At 44.9% G+C, this 22430-nt stretch overlaps 1 protein-coding gene across 1 annotated transcript in view; it reads left to right on the top strand.

The window, feature by feature from the left end:
• The window catches only part of cdh13 (cadherin 13, H-cadherin (heart)), a 526099-nt gene that overhangs the window by 330982 nt on the left and 172687 nt on the right, over nt 1–22430 (top strand). The window contains exon 7 of the mRNA XM_023985362.1: nt 21033–21211. Coding sequence (XP_023841130.1) covers nt 21033–21211 — 179 coding nt within the window. The remainder of the gene's footprint in view (nt 1–21032; nt 21212–22430) is intronic.

Genomic DNA, 22430 nt, shown 5'->3' with positions numbered 1-22430 from the left:
CCAGACCCTCTCAGCCAAAGCACACCCACGAACATGATTACTCCACCCCCGTGCTTCCACGGTTGGGATGGTGTTCTTCGGCTTGCAAGCATCACCACTTTTTCCCAAACATAATGATGGTCATTATGGCCAAACAGTCTATTTTTGTTTCATCAGACCAGAGGACATTTCTCAAAAAGTACGATCTTTGTTACCATGGCAGTTGCAAACCATAGTCTGGCTTTTATGGCGATTTGCAGATGGCTTCTTTGTCACGATCGTGTGGAGAGACGGACCAAGGCGCAGCGGGATATGAATACATCTTCTCTTTATTTTAAGACGAAGATGAACACGAAACGAAACACTTAATACAAACTAAACAACAACAAACGACGTGAAGCTAAAACGAAGTGGCACACACACAGGCTACACGTTCAACATAGACAATACCCACAAACAGCTAAAGCCTATGGTTACCTAAATATGGCTCCAATCAGAGACAACAATAACCAGCTGTCTCTAATTGAGAACCCATTCAGGCAACCATAGACTTCCTAGACAACTACACACCACCATAGACACAGCTAATACCTATATAAACATAAAACCCAACTACTCTAATAAACCCCCTAAACCTTACAACCACCCTAGACACTACAAAAACACATACACTCCCATGTCACACCCTGACTAACTAAAATAATAAATAAACAAAGAATACTAAGGCCAGGGCGTGACATAACCCCCCCTTAAGGTGCGAACTCGGGCGCACCAGACAATAGTCTAGGGAGGGTCTGGGTGGGCTTTCTTCCACGGGGCGGCTCGGCACGGTCGTGGTCCCACCCCACCATAGTCACTACCCGCTTCGTAGCTCCTCCAAATGCCACCCTCACAATTAACCCCACTGGATTAAGGGGCAGCACCCGGACTAAGGGGCAGCACCGGACTAAGGGGCAGCACCGGACTAAGGGCAGCACGGGACTAAGGGGCAGCACCGGGATGGGGCAGACCAGGATAAGGACAGCACCAGATAAGGGGCAGCACCAGGATAAGGGGCAGCACCAGGAATGGGGCAGCTCGGGACTGAGGGAACGGCAAAGGCTCCGACTTGAGGGACGGATCCTGGCTGGCGGCTCTGGCGGATCCTGGCTGGACGGCTCAGTGGCTGGCTGACGATCTGGCTGCTCATGGCTGCTGACGGATCTGGCTGCTCATGGCTGGCTGACGGATGGCTGCTGCTGCGACGGATCTGGCTGCTGGCTGGCTGAGGATCTGGCTGCTCATGGCTGGCTGACGGATCTGGCTGCTCATGGCTGGCTGACGGATCTGGCTGCTCATGGCTGGCTGACGGATCTGGTGCTCATGGCTGGCTGACGGATCTGGCTGCTCATGGCTGGCTGGCGGTTCTGGCAGATCCTGTCTGGTTGGCGGCTCTGGCAGATCCTGTCTGGTTGGCGGCTCTGGCGGATCCTGTCTGACGAATGGCTCTAGCGGCTCCTGACTGACTATCGGCTCTGACGGCTCGGGACAGGCGGCGGCTCTAATGGCTCGGGACAGACGGATGGCTCAGACGGCACTGGGCGAACGGATGGCTCAGATGGCGCTGGGGAGACGGATGGCTCAGATGGCGCTGAGAGACGGATGGCTCAGATGGCGCTGGAGAGACGGATGGCTCAGATGGCGTGGGGAGACGGATGGCTCTGGCCGGTCCGTTCTGGCGGAAGGCTCTGGCAGTCCGGTCTGGCGAAGGCTCTGGCGATCCGGTCTGGCGGAAGGCTCTGGTCGTATCCGGTCTGGCGGAAGGCTTCTGGCCGATCCGGTCTGGCGGAAGGCTCTGGCCGGTCCGGTCTGGCGGAAGGCTCTGGCCGATCCGTTCTGGCGGAAGGCTCTAGCGGCTCCTGTCTGGCAGACGGCTCTAGCGGCTCCTGTCTGGCAGACGGCTCTGTAGGCTCATGGCAGACGGGCGGCTTTGCAGGCTCATGGCAGACGGGCGGCTTTGAAGGCTCAATACAGACAGGCAATTCATGCGGCGCTTGGCAGACGGACAGTTCAGACAGCGTTGGGCAGACGGGCAGTTCAGGCGCCGTTGGGCAGACGGGCAGTTCAGACGCCGCTTGGCAGACGGGCAGTTCAGGCGCCGCTTGGCAGACGYGCAGTTCAGGCGCCGTTGGGCAGACGGCAGACTCTAGCCGGCTGAGACGCACTATAGGCCTGGTGCGTGGCGCCGGAACTGGAGGTACCGGGCTAAGAACACGCACCTTTAGGCTAGTGTGGGGAACAACAACAGGGCACACTGGACTCTCGATGCGCACTATAGGCCTGGTGCGTGGTACCGGAACTGGAGGTACCGGGCTGAGGGCACGCACCTCAGGGCGAGTGCGGGGAGAAAGAACAGTGCGTACAGGGCTCTGGAGACGCACAGGTAGCTTAGTGCGTGGTGCCGGAACTGGAGGCACCGGGCCGGAGACACACACCACAGGAAGAGTGCGTGGAGGAGGAATTGGGCTCTGGAGACGCACTGGAGGCTTGGTGCGTGGTACCGGGACTGGAGGCACTGGGCTGGAGACACGCACCACAGGGAGAGTGCGTGGAGGAGGAACAGGGCTCTGGAGACGCCCTGGAAGCCTGGTGCGTAGTGTAGGCACTGGTGGTACTGGGCTGGGAACACACACCACAGGGCTAGTGCGAGGAGCAGTAACAGGACGTACAGGACTCTGGAGACGCACATTAGACCTAGTGCTTGGTGCCGGAACTGGTGGTACCGGGCTGGGGACATGCATCTCAGGATGAGTGCAAAAGGTAGGAACAGGACACACCGGGTTGTGAAGGTGTACTGGAGACCTGGTGTGTATAGCCGGCATCAAATCTTCCGGAACTTTAACACAAGTTTCAGGCTGAGTACGAGGAACTGACACAGGTGGCATCGGACAGCTAACACGCTCCTCAGGGAGAATGCCATGCATACTCTGCCAAACCAACAGCTCTCTCTCTTCACTCTCCTCCAATTTCGTCAACAACTCCTCGAATGTCTCATAATCTCCCCTTCGTTCACTCTCCTCCAATCTGTCCAATAACTCCTCGACCATCTCAGACTCACCCCTCAACTTCGCCGACTGCTCCAAGTGCCCCCCTCCAAGAAATTTTTTGTGCTGTCTCTTGGGCTTCCTACCGTGTCTCCGTGCTGCCTCCATCTCTGCCTTGGGGCAGTGATATTCCCCTGGCTGTGACCAGGGTCCTCTCCCGTCTAGGATTTCCTCCCACGTCCAGGAGTCTTGACATCGCTGCTGTTGCTTTGTTTTCCGCTGCTTGATCCGATGTTGGTGGGGTATTCTGTCACGATCGTGTGGAGAGACGGACCAAGGCGCAGCGGGATATGAATACATCTTCTCTTTAATTTTAATGACGAAGATGAACACGAAACGAAACACTTAATACAAATTAAACAAAACAACAAACGATCGTGAAGCTACAAACGAAAGTGCACACACAAGCTACTTACGTTAAACATAGACAATACCCCACAAACAGCTAAAGCCTATGGTTACCTTAAATATGGCTCCCAATCAGAGACAACAARAACCAGCTGTCTCTAATTGAGAACCCATTCAGGCAACCATAGACTTCCCTAGACAACTACACACKACCATAGACACAGCTAGATACCTATACTAAACATAAACCRAACTACTCTAATAAACCCCCTAAACCTTACAACCACCCTAGACACTACAAAAACACATACACTCCCCATGTCACACCCTGACCTAACTAAAATAATAAATAAAACAAAGAATACTAAGGCCAGGGCGTGACACTTCTTCCTTGCTGAGCGGCATTTCAGGTTATGTCAATATAGGACTCGTTTTACTGTGGATATACTGTAGATACTTTTGTACCTGTTTCCTCCAGCATCTTCACAAGGTCCTTTGCTGTTGTTCTGGGATAGATTTGCACTTTTCGCACCAAAGTACGTTCATCTCTAGGAGAGAGAACGCATCTCCTTCCTGAGCGGTATGACGAATGTGTGGTCCCATGGTGTTTATTCTTGCATACTATTGTTTGTACAGATGAGCGTGATACCTTCAGGCATTTGGAAATTGCTCCCAAGGATGAACCAGACTTGTGGAGGTCTACAATTTCTTTTCAGAGGTCTTGGCTGATTTCTTTAGATTTTCCCATGATGTCAAGCAAGAGGCACTGCGTTTGAAGCTAGGCCTTGAAATACATCCACAGGTACACCTCCAATTGACTCAAATGATGTCAATTAGCCTAGCAGAAGCCTCTAAAGCCATGACATAATTTTCTGGAATTTTCCAAGCTGTTTAACCTCTCTGGGATATGTGGGATGGTAGCGTCCCACCTGGCCAACATCCAGTGAAAATGCAGAGCGCCAAATTCAAATAAATTACTATAAAAATTTTACTTTCATGAAATCACACATGCAATATACCAAATTAAAGCTACACTTGTTGTGAATCCAGCCAACGTGCCAGATTTCAAAAATGCTTTATGGCGAAAGCAAACAATGCTATTATCTGAGGATAGCACTCCAGCTAACAATCACAGACCATCATATTTCAACCCTCCCGGCGCGACACAAAACGCATAAATAAAGATATAATTCATGCCTTACCTTTGACGAGCTTCTTCTGTTGGCACTCCAATATGTCCCATAAACATCACAAATGGTCCTTTTGTTCGATTAATTCCGTCGATATATATCCAAAATGTCAATTTATTTTGCGCGTTTGATCCAGTAAAACACCGGTTCCAACTTGCACAACGTGACTACAAAATATCTCAAAAGTTACCTGTAAGCTTTGTCCAAACATTTCAAACTACTTCTGTAATACAACTTTAGGTATTTTTTTACGTAAATAATCGATAAAATTGAAGACGGGATGATCTGTGTTCAATACCGGAGGAAAACTATTTGTAGCATGCTTTCTGGTCACGCGCCTCTAACAAACAGTACACTTCACTGGAGCCTCATTCTGAACATGGCTACCCCTTCATTTCTTAAAGTAAAAACCTCAACCAATTTCTAAAGACTGTTGACATGCAGTGGAAGCGATAGGAACTGCAGGAAGGTCCCTTAGAAATCTGGATTCCCAATGAAAATTTATTGAAAAGAGTGACCTCAAAACAACAAAAAAATCTGAATGGTTTGTCCTCTGGGTTTTGCCTGCCAAATGTTATAGTCACAGACATGATTCAAACAGTTTTAGAAACTTCCGAGTGTTTTCTATCCAATACTAATAATAATATGCATATATTAGCATCTGGGACTGAGTAGTCCCAGTTTACTCTGGGCACGCTTTTCATCCAAACGTGAAAATGCTGCCCCCTATCCTAGAGAAGTTAACATTAACAAGCTATTAAAACATTCAGTTTATATCTTAAACAAACACTAACAACCGTATCTTTCCAGGCAAAAGATATCAATAGTTGAATTACAATCAGAAACCCAATTTTTTGTCTATTGGTGCATAGGCTGGGATACGAACCCATGTCTCCCACGTGGTAGGCAAGAATTCTACCGCTGGACTACCGACACTATTGAAATGACAGAGACTCCACGCAAATAACCCTATTTATATTTGCCTGTAGTCGTAAAATCAGGCATGTACTACCGAGACAATTCCCAGAAAATAGACCTAACTTAAAGGTCCAGGCATTTCTCCGGTGATGATTCTCCTTACTCTCTCTCTTCCTTTCCTCTCTTGACTTTTTTCACTCTCTCTATCTCCTACTCAGAATTTAGGAATAGTTACTATTGTGATTTTTGATAAGTTATTAGGTCTCACACGCACATCATTTTCCCCTGCTGATATCCTTCTTGTAACTTTCTCTCACCCTTTCTCTACACTTGCCTTCTTACCTTCTTTTCCGGGCTTCAGACAGCCAGGTATCTAACCCTCGACCTGCTGTTTCCCTTGACTATCTACACACGTCTTATGTATCCACTTTATCATTAATTCAAATTTTTCTACATCTAGATCTACATCTACGTCTCTCAAATTCGTACTTATTTCCTCATTTTGAGCATTAGATTTACCTCTCATCCCCGGTTAATTTCGGGACCTACTTTGAGGATTTACCACCCATATTATTCAATTACTTTCCTTGTTATTTTGCTTATTCTCACAATCTATGTGTGTGCTTTTACTGTTTTTATACTTAAATCTTACAATCTATGTGTGTGTTCTTATTCTCATATATATTTAATAGTCCCAGACTACTTCCCATATATTTTTACTAGTCCCAGACTACTTCCCATAGTCCTCTAATAGTCCCAGACTACTTCCCATATTCCTCTAATAGTCCCAGATGTTTTCCCATATATTTTGAATAGTCCCAGACTACTTCCCATATATTTTCACTAGTCCCTGACTACTTCCCATATTCCTCTAATAGTCCCAGACTATTTCGATACGGGGTAGTTTCTTTTGGTAATGGCCTCAACTACCTTGAGTCATTGCGGAGTCATAGGGAAACCTTGAGAAGTACTCCCTATGCTATCATAAGTTCCTCAGAGGCCTAGCCAGGTCGGTCCAAACACAGTTTAACTGTTCTCGTTTTTTTTCTTCGGCACACACATACAAGTTCAAATCCTAAACTACGCCTTGCTCAGACAGTCTGTTTTTCCACTATACAGATACATTGTTTAAAGGCACAGTCAACTTAGTGTATGTAAACTTCTTACCCACTGGAATTGTGAAGCAGTGAATTATAAGTGAAATAATCTGTCTGTAATCTGTCTGTAAACAAGATGCCCTAACCGACTTGCCAAAACTATACATGGTTAACAAGACATTTGTGGAGTGGTTGAAAAACGAGTTTTAATGACTCCAACCTAAGTGTATGTAAACTTCCGACTTCAACTGTATGTGTAACTGATAGATGCACACACACACACTACATGTTAATGTTTTTAAATGTATGTAAATTGTAAAGTCTTTTGTCTGTAATGTATTTTTCATTATGTGTCAGACCCCAGTAAGACTAGCTGTCGCCATTGGCGTCGGCTAATGGGTATCCTAATAAATCAAATCAAAAATCTAATGTAATGCCACATTCACTGCTCTGACTCTTGTGTTCCCTTGTTCTCCCTACTGAATGGCCACCGAGTCACAGGGAACTGAAGTCTATTGCATGCTCATTTATAAAGATTTCTGAGCGGGTTTGGCAATATTGCTAGATTTTTTTGTTGTTGAGTATGGTTAGAGATTAGTTCAACCACTGACAGTAAGGTCAGCTCACATAATAAAGATTTGAAGTATTGATCTCAGAGTCGTACAGTTTTCAAGTATGACAGAGTGCTATGCTGGAGTTTCAGGTAAATCTGCAGCATGTTTTTAGGACAACAATATTTTTTTCTCCTGAGAATATATATGTTTTTAATTAAACAATTCATAATCTCCTTTTAATTTGATTCATGTCGCTGTGTTGGTGTGTATTATTTTGGTGGAGTACTTGTGGAGCAGCATGTTAAATGTCTTGTTTTGATCATAATGACGTAGTGTTATTTGAATGTCACAGAGCTGTGGTACTATATGTCTATTCTCAGTATGGGGCTTCTCAAAAAGTGGAGGAAGGAGGGGGAACTGTGTTTTTGACATGCTTCTTCAAAGCACCTTGTTGCTTCACATATCCCCTCTCCCCTGTTTTTTGTTTGCATCCAAATGAATGACTTTGGTATTCCAGTAAACCTGTGGTTCCACTTTACCTGAACTGTAACGTAAATCCTAAAAGCGTCATACTAGTGTTGGAATCATGCCATAAAGTAAGCTTTCACAATGTTGTCAGTATTCCTCTGAAAGACTGAAACAGTTGACTCATCAAGTGGTGTGCAGTACAAAGGAAAGCTCTTTAATTGAGTTCAATCTAAGTTCTTTAAATCTATCTGCCAATGATAATGAACATCTTGTTTAGAGACATTCAATTATTTCAATTTCTGAGATTTATTATAATTTCTAGCCTGATGTTTATTTCTTCTTTACGAACAAATGGTCTTGACATTGAATAGTGAGTCTCCTGATTCATCCCATCAACCCTTCAATCAATCTGACAGTTATCATGAACTGTTTCTACCCTCTTATTTCTTTATCCTGTGTCTGAATGGTCTAGACTTTGAAAGTAGTCTGTTCTGATTCAAACCAGTCACAACAACACAGGTAGGGATGGAGGGAGAGAGGGAGAGAGACAGACACAGACACAGAGAGAGATAACCTCTCATGAAAGACGGTGCGGAGGGCCTTCAGATCTAATCTGTTGTCTGATGATGCAGGTCATTAAAACATCAATACATTAAAACATGTCTTATGGCATGAATAAATACATTTTGTATAATTATGAAAGGGTCTACCATAGTTTCCCATCTTTTTCTCCATCAATGTTAATAAATCTAATTATTTAAGGTTGTTGATTGCTGTAGAGTTACATCTGTGTCAATCTAAATGGCAGATGCAAATTGAAGACATTCATTCCACTGCTTGATGCATCGTCTGAGTCTCTGGTGAGGTGAGGAGTCAGTCTCAATCCTCTCTCTCTGTCTGTCTCTCTCCATCTTTCTCTCTCATTTCCTCTAGCTCTATGTTGTAACTCTTGCCCTACCTGCCTGCCTGGAGAGGGCCCTGAGAGGCAGCACACCTGGATATTATCCTCCGTGCAGTGTCTCTCAGCCCAGGGCCTTGAGATGTGGCTTCAGTATGGGCTCTGTACTGTACAGTAAGACTGGGAGGGGGCATAGGCAATCAGCCGAGATATGCACAGAGCAACTCTGACATTGAAAGCCATTCAGGAGAGCTACAGAGAGAGAGGGGAGGACTGGGAGAAGTAATGGGCCCTGATTGCCCCCCTCCCCCAGTCTGATGTGATGTAATTTTATCCTAATAATCACTTGTGTGTGTGTGTGTACCTGTGTGTGGCTGTGGCTCTATCTGTGTTAGAATGTATGTGTCCCCTTCCGTGCATGATATAGAGTAGCAGCCAGGAGCAGAAGCTGTAGCTCATAGGAGGAGGACAGAAAGACAGACAGGCAGACTGGTGTGTGATTGTGTATGAGGAAAGAGAGGTGAGATGTAAATCACTGGGAGGGTTTAGTCTTTGGTCCAGGCTTTCGTTACCTGCCCATTCCTAATCAAAGCTCCCAAACAGAGGGAATAGAACAGAGCAGATGCCAGGGATCAGAACACATACAATCTGATTCGATACCTGTCATTTCATTTCAATCATTTGATTGTTTTGTGGGGTTGCTGTGGCTCTCTCTTTTGAGCCAGGGGATAGAGGTGTTCAGAGTTGCCATAGCTGTTGGTTAAGTCTGAGTTAAAAGCATCTTCAGTGACGGATCCAGTCTTTCCTCAGACATGGGGGTGGCTGCATCACCGTGCTTCTACACCTGCATTGCTTGCTGTTTGGGGTTTTAGGCTGGGTTTCTGTACAGCACTTCGAGATATTAGCTGATGTACGAAGGGCTATATAAAATAAACTTGATCATGTTATGGGTATGCTTGTCATTGGCAAGGACTAGGTTTTTGTTAAGAATAAAAAATAAACAAAATAGAAATAAGCACTGTCAAAGTCCTAGAGGAAAACCTGGTTCAGTCTGTTCTCCAACAGACACCTGGAGACAAATTCACCTTTTAGCACGACAATAACCTAAAACACAAGGCCAAATATTCACTGGATTTCCTTACCTAGACGACATTGAATGTTTCTGGTGTGGTCTAGTTACAGTTTTGACTTAAATCGTCTTGAAAATATATGGCAAGACTTGAAAATGGCTGTCTAGCAATGATCCACAACCAACTCGACAGAGCTTGAAGAATTTTTTAAAGAATAATATGCAAATATTGTACAATCTAGGTGTGCAAAGCTCTTAGAGACTTACCCAGAAAGACTCACAGCTGTAATCGCTGCCAACGGTGATTCTAACATGTATTGACATGGGTGTGAATACTTCCGTATGTAAATGAGATCATTCTGTAGTTCATTTTCATTACATTTGCAAACATTTCTAAAAACATGTTTTCACTTTGTCGTTATAGGGTATCGTGTGTAGATGGGGGACAAGAAAATCAGGCTGTAACACAACAAAGTGTAGAATAAGGCAAGTGACTGGTCAAACAAAGATATTAATGTCGCCAAAAAGAGGGAGCTGGTAGAACATCTGATATGATTGATGGCAGTGTATGTAAATAACCATGGTGTTTTGGGGTTTAGTGCTTTTTGCATAAAAAGGGGATGATATACTACAGTTTATAAGCACATCTGCCTAATTAATTTCACAGCCACTGACGGAATTTGGCAATAGTGGCTTTTTTACTCCATGCTGCATTACTAAAATCCAGAATAAGCTCTGTCAGTTGTTATCTAAAAGCGGGTATTGAATGATGGTGGACCTCCCAATACTCAACCCATGAAGACTCTGTAACACTGTAGGCATATCACTGCCCAGTGGTTTCTCGGGGGCAGCCTCTGTGGCTGTTTTGGGGTGTGATAGCCTATGTGAGGTTTTGCAGCAGTAGGCTGCCAGTGTTAGTTGTTGGCCCATTGTCTGTTTGTCTGGCAGTCTGTCTATCTGTCAGTTAGAGGGTTTGAGAGCTGTAGGATGGATTACATCAGACACAGATGAGTATGAGGTGTGGGGAAGTGACTAAACCATGAGAGCTGCTTAAAACTGACCAGGGTTAGTATCTGACAGGCATGGAAAACTACACGCACTTCAGAATATAAAATCACATTTTATTTGTCACATGCACCGAATACAACAGGTGTAGACTTTACAGTGAAATGCTTAGTTACAAGCCCTTTCCCAACAATGCAGGGTTTTGGTCAGGTAGCGGCTACCATTACCTCACTGCTGAAGGGGGGACCGGTGCGACTGCAGTGGTCAGCTGAGGCGGACAGGGCTTGTTTACCTCGGCTCCCGTGCTGGCCCATCCGGATCCCTCTTTGGCGTTCATAGTGGAGGTGGACGCGTCCGAGGCTGGGATAGGAGCTGTGCTCTCTCAGCGCTCGGGTATGCCACCGCAGCTCCGCCCCTGTGCCTTCTTCTCGAAGAAGCTCAGCCCGGCGGAGCGAAACTATGACATGGGGGACCGGGAGCTGTTGGCTGTCGTCAAGGCCTTGAAMGCYTGGAGACATTGGCTTGAGGGGGCTAYACACCCTTTTCTCATCTGGACTGACCYCCGCAATCTGGAGTACATCRGGGCAGCGAGGAGACTGAACCCTCGCCAGGCAAGGTGGGCCATGTTTTTCACCCGTTTTGTGTTTACCCTTTCCTACAGACCAGGCTCCCAGAACGTGAAGGCAGATGCATTGTCCCGGCTGTATGACACAGAGGAGCGGCCCATGGATCCCACTCCCATACTCCCCGCCTCCTGCCTGGTGGCGCCGGTAGTGTGGGAGCTGGACACGGACATTGAGTAGGCGTTACGTGCAGAGCCTGCTCCCGTCCAGTGTCCCGCTGGGCGTCTGTACGTCCCGTCTGCTGTTCGTGACCGGTTGATCTATTGGGCCCACACGTCACCCTCCTCTGGTCATCCTGGGATCGGTCGGACAGTGCGCTGTTTGAGCGGGAGGTACTGGTGGCCTACCTTGGCTAAGGACGTGAGGGTTTATGTTTCCTCCTGCTCGGTGTGCGCACAGTGTTAGGCTCCTAGGCACCTGCCCAGAGGTAAGCTACACCCCTTACCCATTCCACAGCAGCCTTGGTTGCATCTGTCGGTGGATTTTCTGACTGATCTTCCACCCTCACAGGGTAACACCGCAATCCTGGTCGTTGTGGATCGTTTCTCTATGTCCTGTCGCCTCCTCCCTCTGCCCGGTCTCCCTACCGCCCTACAGACTGTGGAGGCCTTGTTTACACACGTCTTCCAGAACTACGTGGTGCCTGAGGATATAGTGTCTGATCGGGGTCCCCAGTTCACGTCTAGGGTCTGGAAGGCGTTCATGGAACGTCTGGGGTCTCAATCAGCCTTACTTCAGGGTTTCACCCCCAGAGTAATGGGAAGGTGGAGAGAGTGAACCAGGATGTGGGTAGGTTTCTGCGGTCCTATTGCCAGGACCAGCCGGAGGAGTGGGTGGTGCCCTGTGTCCGGAGGAGAGGTGCTGGGTTCCGGTCTAGGACATGTTGGACCTTTCAATGCTGCAGGAGTTCCACCGTCTTCGCCCGGATCGCCCTGCGCCTCGCCCTCCGGGACGTCCCCGAGGCCGGTGTCGAGGGGGGGGGTACTGTCACGACTTCCGCCGAAGTAGGTCCCTCTCCTTGTTCGGGCGGCGTTCGGCGGTCGAAGTCACCGACCTTCTATCCATCGCTGATCCTCTTTTCATTTTCCATTGGTTCCATTTTGTCTTGTCTTCCATCACACCTGCTTCCAATTCCATCAATTACATGTTGTGTATTTAACCCTCTGTTCCCCTTCATGTCCTTGTCGGTAATTGTTTCTTGTAGTGCTTATACACGGTATGCTGGTATTTACCGGGTTTTGTTTGACCCATTTATTGTATTGTTCTGTTGACGGTGGTTTATGGATATTTAACGACACCGTTGTAAATCAGTTTTCGCTCTCCTGCGCCTGACTTCTCACACAGTGTGTGTGTGTGTGTGTGTGTGTGTGTGGCGTCAATACGTGTAACGGAACCAAAATGGCTAGCTAGTTAGCGGGTACGCGCTACTAGCGTTTCAATCAGTTACGTCACTTGCTCTGAAACCTAGAAGTAGTGTTGCACCTTGCTCTGCAAGAGCCGCGGCCTTTGTGGAGTGATGGGTAACGATGCTTCGTGGGCGACCGTTGATGTGTGCAGAAGGTCCCTGGTTCGCGCCCGGGTATGGGCGAGGGGACGGTTCAAAGTTATACTGTTACATTGATGCTGTTGACCCGGATCACTGGTTGCTGCGGAAAAGGAGGAGGTTGAAAGGGGGGTGAGTGTAACGGATGTGAAATGGCTAGCTAGTTAGCGGGTACGCGCTACTAGCGTTTCAATCAGTTACGTCACTTGCTCTGAAACCTAGAAGTAGTGTTGCACCTTGCTCTGCAAGAGCCGCGGCTTTTGTGGAGCGATGGGTAACGACGCTTCGTGGGTGACTGTTGTTGATGTGTGCAGAGGGTCCCTGGTTCGCGCCCGTGTCGGGGCGAGGGGACGTACTAAAGTTATACTGTTACATACGCATGTGTGTCTGAGCATATGTAGTGTGTGTGTTGGAGTGGCAGTGTAGTATGAATGTGCGTAGACCAGTGCAAGAGAGGGGGTCAGTGGGTTTATAAGCAGTGTAAAGGAGGATACAGGGAAAGGGGGACCCGTAGTCAGTTGTACAAATGAATGCATTCAACTGAGATGTGTCTTCCGCATTTAACCCAACCCCTCAGAATCAGAGAGGTGCGGAGGGCTGCCTTAATCGACATCCACATCTTTAGCGCCCGGGGAACAGTGGGTTAACTGCCTTGCTCAGGGGCAGAACGACAGATTTTTACCTTGTCAGCTCAGGGATTCGATCCGGCAATCTTTCGATAACTGGCCCAACGCTCTTGTAACGGCAGCCTTCCTCCTCTTCGTCTGAAGAGGAAGAGGTGTAGCAGGGATCGGACCAATACGCAGCGCAGTTAGTGTCCATATTTTAATAATAAACAACTGAACATGAACACAATACAAAATAACAAATGTGGCAAAACCGGAACAGTCCTATCTGGTGCAATGAACACAAAGACAGAAGACAACCACCCACAAACCCCAACACAAAACAAGCTACCTAAATATGGTTCCCAATCAGAGACAATGACTAACACCTGCCTCTGATTGAGAACCATATCAGGTCATACATAGAAACGGACAAACTAGACACACAACATAGAATGCCCACCCAGCTCACGTCCTGACCAACACTAAAACAAAGAAAACACAAAAGAACTATGGTCAGAACGTGACAGCTCTTACCAGCCAGGATACCTGCCGTAAACCAGAGAAAGTTGGACTGTAATCAAAGTGCTAAAATACAAATAAAATATATTGTGTTCTGAACTAGAAATACCAGTGACAGCTTTAGTCAGCGCTCCACAGAATATGATATCTGTAAGCAGCTATTCCCAGCAGACTTGAAGTGATTGATGGATACACACTGAGCTGATTGTAATGAAGACTGTGTCTGGAGGAGATTTCTGATAACAATAATGCAGCCTATTTATCCACATACAACAGTTCATTGAAATGTCTCTCTCACAAAAAAATACACTTTTTTTATCACTGTAACCTTAAATGTATTTATTCTAATAATTGAAAATAATATGATTACTTTGTTTGACAATGGAAGGAATTACATTTCATTTAATGATCTAACATAATTTACTTTCAACTGTTTATAGCTAGCTATTTACCCATTCATTATTTATTTCATAAATGTTCTGGATAGGAATAAAAAAGAGCAGCTCTCTCTGCCTCTCACAGCTCTCAGAGCAAATCATTTAAAAGCTGCCTCATTCATAACATCACACGATGTCCATGAATATGCCAATGGACCTGAGGTGGAGTAGGTTTTTATAGAGGAAACAATATCTTAGTGGATATTTCCTTTGATAAAAAGAGAGGCTTTTGGCTCGTTGCTGGTTTGAAGGGGTCGGGATCCATTTTACTGTTGCTGTGAAAGAATCCTCTTGGTCTGGGCACCAGCAGGCTCCAAGGTACTTTGAGATGCAGTAGAGGGACAAACACTGAAGCAACTACCCTCTCATGTTGTATTTCTTCCTCTATTCTCTCACTTCTACCTCCACCTTTCACCAGTGTATTGATATTGGTAAGTGCCATTTGCTGGCCCACCAGAAGGTGTAATGTTTTGACAGGAAGTGTGTTTATGTGTGCTTATGTGTGCTGATTGAGCTTGGCTCTGGGGTGCCAGGTTGGGTTGGGTTTGTGGTCCTGTGTGCAGCCAGAAGAGGACATGGTTCACTCCACTGAACATGCCATCACAGCCAGGGATCATGTCACCTGGGCAGATGTTATCAGAATGATACAGTGGAGTTTATTTGCTGTTTATTGCTGTGGGATTTGTGGCATGCTGCTGTATTGTAACTGAAGCAGAGATAGCAGCAGATTCCAGCAGACATTTTGTTTGTGTGTTTCATATCAGCTCTAAAAAGTAATTTTTTGAATTCCACAGACCTTTTTTCATAGTTTCTCCCACCATCGGTCAATGTTATGTTCCATTATGACATCAATCTCAATGGCATTCTTCAGTCAGATAACTCCATACCTAGCATTCCATGTTCCCTTTTTACTAAAATGCACCATCAGGCTGATGAATTCTGATGATTCTCTTGTCTGGTAAAAAAATACATGAAAAATACATATATTCCATAGATCAATAATTTACATTCTTTATCTGCCAACCCCTGTGTTCTGGAGTGAGTAGTCTAGACCTTTAAAGACAATTGGGATGTGATGAGCGGTGAGAAGTTGAGGAGGAACTATTTGAGTCAATTCCCCTCACTGTCAGCTCAGTAGTTGTTAAATCCCATTGTGTTTCAGCATAGCAATCTGGTCTGGAGCTCATAGACTCCTACTTATGCTACTGCTGCTTCCGTAGCATGTCAATTATTTCCACTAACCCAAGTGCTGTAAATGAATCAATGGGAAAAAAAATTGTTTAACAGTTGTAGACTTTGTGGTTTTTGGTACTTGGAGAAGGGCCTCTAATTCTCCACAGATTGACCATCACAGTTTAACAGATTACGTTTTGATTGTTGTGCCTAATTGGTTAAGACATTAACAGCTTACAGACGGTAGGCAATTAAGGTCACAGTTATGAAAACTTAGGACACTAAACAGACCTTTCTACTGACTCTGAAAAACACCAAAAGAAAGATGCCCAGGGTCCCTGCTCATCTGCGTGAACGTGCCTTAGGCATGCTGCAAGGAGGCATGAGGACTGCAGATCTGGCCAGGGCAATAAATTGCAATGTACATACTGTGAGACGCCTAAGACAGCGAGCGCCAAAGAGAGACAGGACGAACAGCTGATCATCCTCGCAGTGGCAGACCACAAGTAACACCTGCACAGGATCGGTACATCTGAACATCACACCTGCGGGACAGGTACAGGATGGCAACATCAACTGCCCGAGTTACACCAGGAACGCACAATCCCTCCATCAGCGCTCAGACTGTCCGCAACAGGCTGAGAGGGGCTGGACTGAGGGCTTGTAGGCCTGCTGTAAGGCAGGTCCTCACCAGACATCACCGGCAACAACGTCGCCTATGGGCACAAACCCACCGTTGCTGGACCAGACAGGACTGGCAAAAAGTGCTCTTCACTGATGAGTCTCGGTTTTGTCTCACCAGGGGTGATGGTCGGATTTGCATTTATCGTCGAAGGAATGAGCGTCACACCGAGGCCTGTACTCTGGAGCGGGATTGATTTGGAGGTGGAGGGTCCGTCATGGTCTGGGGCGATGTGTCACAGCATCATCGGACTGAGCTTGTTGTGATTGCAGGCAATCTCAACGCTGTGCGTTACAGGGAAGACATCCTCCTCCCTCATGTGGTACCCTTCCTGCAGGCTCATCCTGACATAACCCTCCAGCATGACAATGCCACCAGCCGTACTGCTCGTTCTGTGCATGATTTCCAGCAAGACATTCCTGTCAGTGTTCTGCCATGGCCCGCGAAGAGCCCGGATCTCAATCCCATTGAGCAGGTCTGAGACATGTTGGATCAGAGGGTGAGGGCTAGGGCCATTCACCCAAGAAATGTCAGAGAACTTGCAGGTGCCTTGGTGGAAGAGTGGGGTAACATCTCACAGCAAGAACTGGCAAATCTGGTGCAGTTCATGAGGAGGAGATGCACTGAAGTACTTAATGCAGCTGGTGGCCACACCAGATACTTACTGTTACTTTTGATTTTGACCCACCCTATGTTCAGGGACACATTATTCCATTTCTGTTAGTCACATGTCTGTGGAACTTGTTCAGTATATGTCTCAGTTGTTAAATCTTGTTATGTTCTTACAAATATTTACACATGTTACGTTTGCTGAAAATAAACGCAGTTGACAGTGAGAGGACGTTTCTTCTTTTGGTGAGTTTATTATTAGTTTCATTAAACAGTACATCGCGTTCCAGCTGGTGTCAATTCCACAAGTTACCACCGGCTAAGGCTATGACGTTGAAATGCCTATTGACTGTTCCATCTCACTGTGCAATCCACTGTAAAAACACAAATAGCTCAATGGGAAATGAGGAGAGAGAGGGAGGGAGGGTGAACTAACTGAATAGGCTGGTTCTGAATGAGCTTAGTCAATGCAGAAAGCAGATACACTTTACCTTCTTCCACGTTGTTGCTGTTGCTGCTATTCAGAAAGAACACTTATAGTACTGGTACCATATATTTTTGTGTTGGATCTCTCTGCCGAATACCCCCAGCAGGGGGATTTGGCAATTTACTGCCAAGATTTTTCCATTCCTTAGCCCATGCTTCCATAAGCAGAGCGCAAAAGAATACACAGCCACAACAAATATTAAACATACCTCCTTCTATCGTTAATGCTTTAGTCCATTGTGCACTACCTATCGGAAGTGGGGGAAAAATGGAGACTGAATATTCCACTGTAGAGACACACACTTCTACTGAAGAAGCAATCAGCTGCCTGCTGCTGCTTTATGACCATAACCAAGGATATCTTCACTGTCCCTTTTGTTATCTGATCTTGTAGTGGTTCATTCTCATCCTCCCTCAGCATGTACAGTATACTGCCATTCAAATAAACTAGCAACACAACCAAACATTTCTGTGGCTCAGGATTCTCTCATTGCAAACCTCCAAACTGCTTGAAAACAAAGAAATAGTCTCACCATCTTGGATAAAAAATAAATATTGCACTGTAATTAGTTGCAATAATTAACAATTAACGACCATTCCACAGGTGCATGTTCATTAATTGTTTATGGTTCATTGAACAAGCATGGGAAACAGTGTTTAAACCCTTTACAAGTTATTTGGATTTTTACGAATGATCTTTGAACGACAGGGTCCTGAAAAGTTTAGATTAGATTAAACAAGTGGTTAGGCATTTTCAACACAGAAATGTTTCTTAAAAATACATATTTTTAAATTCCCCCCAAAAACGTGTACATACGACCAGTATGTAAGTATAAAGTTTCTTTATACTTACAGACATGTACAAACAATGACTACATCTCATCTGCCTAGACCCGCCTGCTCACACCCCCATCCCTAGTGCCTGCATTATTGTTTGCCATTTTTTTACCAATTTGTTTTTCTCAGTCACTCATGCTATTTAAAAATTCCAATAATATATAATTTGATTTTTTCATTGTGCCAATGATGGCGGATTAATTGACTTCCAAGTTTTTAGTGTATGTTTTTTTCAAATGAGTGATGAGCCCATTGGTTATCTCACTACATATAATACATATACTCTCTGAGTTCTTTTGGATAAGTAACTGTCCAACCATGTGATGGCAGGTGATGTAATGCCATAATAAGTTTGTTTTTACAATAGCAAATGATGATCATGCGGACGCCTTAACAGTTCTCACAGTTTCCTAACAGGTGCATGTATTATCAGATTCACTTCCTGAGTTATCTCTATCTTCATCACTACACGCAGAAGGTGAAAGCACAGAAACAATGTTTCCAGCTTACATGTTCATCTTTGTTTAGAGAGTCACGATTAATGATTAGAAGTATGATGTATATGTGTCATTTGCATATGTATATTCAAAAAACACTCAGTATCTTGATTAACTCCGCATTGTAGAAGTGATCTTTAACATTTCAACTCACTCTCTATCAGTATTGGCAATCATGGCTTGGTCTGGTGCACAACTTTAGAGCTTCTAGTCAAGTAACATGTACAGTATAGGGAAGACTGTGCATAATCCTGGTCCACTGGAAATAGCAGTGGATAGATAGAATAACCCATGCATGGGGAGCTGTGTAACCCATGGGCCTCTCTAGCCAAGTCAGTAGAGATGGCTGCATCAGCCAGGGACTGTGTAGTGTGATGGTCTGTGAAATTACTGTGCCGGAGCACCCCCCCATCAGTACTCTACTCTGTCTGTCCCAACTGACAGATCCTATAATTAAAACAGAGACACTAATTATTCTGGAGGGATATGTCAGCCATGGTCACAAGTTCAGTGGATGACAGCTTGTGTGTTTTGAATGTATGTTTGAGTGAGTTACTCACTGAATTTAGCTCTGTGGCGTATGTGGATGTGGGGTGTCTGTTAGCCAGTTACTGAATGTGTGTGTGTGGAATGGTAAAGAGATTGTCTGTCTCTGTCTGTCTGTCTATCTGTCTGTCTGCTGAGAGATCTGTGACACACTGTAATTAGCCTGTAGAAGGATTACTGCTTTACCCACTACAAATGGTTCACCTTACAGTTCGAACACCTGCCAGGGTATCAAATCCATTCCTCTCTGCCTCTCAGCCCTCCATTACAATGTCACGCCCTGGCCATAGAGAGGCTTTTATTCTCTATTTTGGTTAGGCCAGGGTGTGACTAGGATTGGCATTCTAGTTTCTTTATTTCTATGTTTTCTGTTTCTATGTTTTGGCCGTGTATGGTTCTCAATCAGGGACAGCTGTCTATCGTTGTCTCTGATTGGGAATCATACTTAGGCAGCCTTTTCACACCTGTGTTTTGTGGGTAGTTGTTTTCTGTATAGTTTATTCTCCTTACAGAACTGTTTCGGTTTTCCCTCATGTTTATTTTGTTCGAGTGTTTTGTGATCAAATAAAAATCATGAACACTTACCACGCTGCGCTTTGGTTCGATCCTCATTACGACAAGAGCCGTGACATACATACTACTGACCTTATGTCCATTTACACTAAAGCAACTATTTAGCATACTTGATGCACTATGATGCAGTTTTTGCACTTTTGGCTAATTTGTTGCTAATTTGACTGAGTTACCGACTAATACTCCATAGCAAAGAATCATCAAACGTTAAGGTGAAGAGTCAAATCAAATCAAATGTTATTTGTCACAAACACAGTTTAAAGCAGTGCAAAAGTGTAGTGAAATTATTGTATGCTAGCGCTCTCAACATTGCAGTACAATAATCATTAATAAAGAGTCAAATCTAAAATAACAAGTAATAGAAGAGGTAGTGTTATAGTAATAAGCTGATAAGAATGACGGCTAAACCTAAACAGCCGTGCCGAAGAGACTGAAAAGAGGCTTGTGTTTTTTTATTGGTACTTTGACTGGTCCAAACTAAATTTCCAGGCTCCACAGAGATGTCTTGCTGTTTTCATATGAGATGTGTGTAGTGAGAGAATACGAAGTGGGGGAGAGATAGCCGTACCAGCGGCTAACAAATTCTCTTGCCTTTAGAGTGGAAGTGTGAGGCTCATCACTGAGGCGAGACATGACGATGGAAAGTTGAAGATGTCAAGGATTGACTGGGATTTCAGCTTAGACTGCAGGGGTGGCTCTCCGTTCCTGTTCCATTACCAAATCACATGTGGTGTATTGTTCTGACCAGCATTAGGGAGAAAATGCATTAGTAGAGGATGTGAGTTGCAGAGTGAGATTCTGACTAATGCCTGTCATTATTCTTAGCCTTTGTCTCAGTCCTTGTTGTTAGATCAGCATTGAACAGGCTCATATTTTCATCATACTTGTGATTTGGTAACTCAATGCACTTTCATGTGATTGACAAAGTGACTGACTTTATCAGTCTGGAATGCTTATTATACAGATGTAGGATCTTAATTTGATCACCCTGTTGCAGGAGAACTTTCCTGCAACGCAGTAAAGTTTGAACATGTATTATATCTGAGGTTTAAAAAGGCTTCTGAAGTTTGTAATTTACACTTTTAAATTTCAGACTTGATTTTCCCTCATGAAAAATCAATCCCTTCAAAAATGTCCATTAAATATAATCCACATAATAATTCACATTTCCTGTTGCTGCAATATAATTTTCCTGCTGTAGAAAACTGGCTCAAATTAAGATCCTACATCTGTAGGTTGTGCTCAAGATAGTGCTGTAAACTTCTTACGAACTTGTGTCTGTTTCCATAGGAACTGTGGTGATGACGATGACAGCAGAGGATGCTGATGACCCCAGGTTGCAGAACGCGGTGCTACGTTACAACATCGTGAGGCAGTCGCCCGATAAACCCTCGCCCAACATGTTCTACATCAACCCAGAGAGCGGCAACATTGTCACTGTGATCTCCCCCACGCTGCTGGACAGAGAGGTGAGTGTGCCGGGCTGGGCTGGGAGCCTCTCCAGACTGATCTAATGGGGCCTCAAAACATTGCTGCTGTCTCACTGCCTCACTGCCTCACTACCATGATGTTTTAAATCACTGTTGTTATTGTCAGTAAAGAGACTGTAGATAGGCGAATGAAGGAGGCGGGAGAGATGAGGGGGGTGAGGGAAGGCGGAGGGTGGATTTCTGTGGTGCATTCTAATGAGCAAGCGGAGGCAGCATCGCCCCATTCCTTAACCGGAGCGAGACAACGGCATGATTGCTTTTTCAGCGGGGTGACGAATGCCAGAACATCGATTCACTGTGCTCGTGGAAGAGGAATATTAGCTGTTGTCAGACACTTAGAGCTTGGTTTAATTGAGGTGATACACACTTATCCACCAGCATCGGCTGTGTCCAACAAGTCCAACAGAAACCTCTCAGCTGGAACAGGGAAATCACTATCAAATGGCAATGAGTGGATCTCTGAGCTATAACTCTCATAGATGATTAATTGATAAATGTGTTAGTACTGTGTGTAATTCAAACATTGAGCGCCTGGTCTGTGTGCTCATGAAGGATGCTATTGATTTCTGTTGAGTTAGAAATTGCATGATTAGTGGGTTGTATTGAATGTGATCACCCCTTTATTGCGTGTTTATAGTTCATACCTGTGTCTGTGTTACAGACAAAATAGACAAAATCACATATACAGGTAACTACCAAAATAATGGAAACAGTTGAGTAAATGATGGAAACACTTTAGTAAATGATGGAGACACTTTAGTAAGTGATGGAAACACTTTAGTAAATGATGGAGACACTAGGTAAATATGGAAACACTTTAGTAATAATGGAACACTTTAGTAAGTGATGGAAAACACTTTAGTAAATGATGAAACACTTTAGTAATGATGGAACACTTAGGAAATGATGGAGACACTTTAGTAAATGATGGAAACACTTTAGTAAATAATGGAGACACTTAGTAAGTGATGGAAACACTTTAGTAAATGATGGAAACACTTTAGTAAGTGATGGACACACTTCAGTAAAATGATGGAAACACTTTAGTAAATGATGGAAACACTTTAGTAAGTGATGGAAACACTTAGTAAGTGATGGACACACTTCAGTAAATGATGGAAACACTTTAGTAAATTATGGAAAACACTTTTAGTAAATGATGGACACACTTCAGGAAATGATGGAAACACTTTAGTAA

This window comes from Salvelinus sp. IW2-2015, linkage group LG4q.1:29 (genome assembly GCF_002910315.2).
Source record: "Salvelinus sp. IW2-2015 linkage group LG4q.1:29, ASM291031v2, whole genome shotgun sequence".
Classification (NCBI taxonomy): Eukaryota; Metazoa; Chordata; class Actinopteri; order Salmoniformes; family Salmonidae; genus Salvelinus; species Salvelinus sp. IW2-2015.
This window is presented reverse-complemented; position numbering and strand designations above follow the sequence as displayed.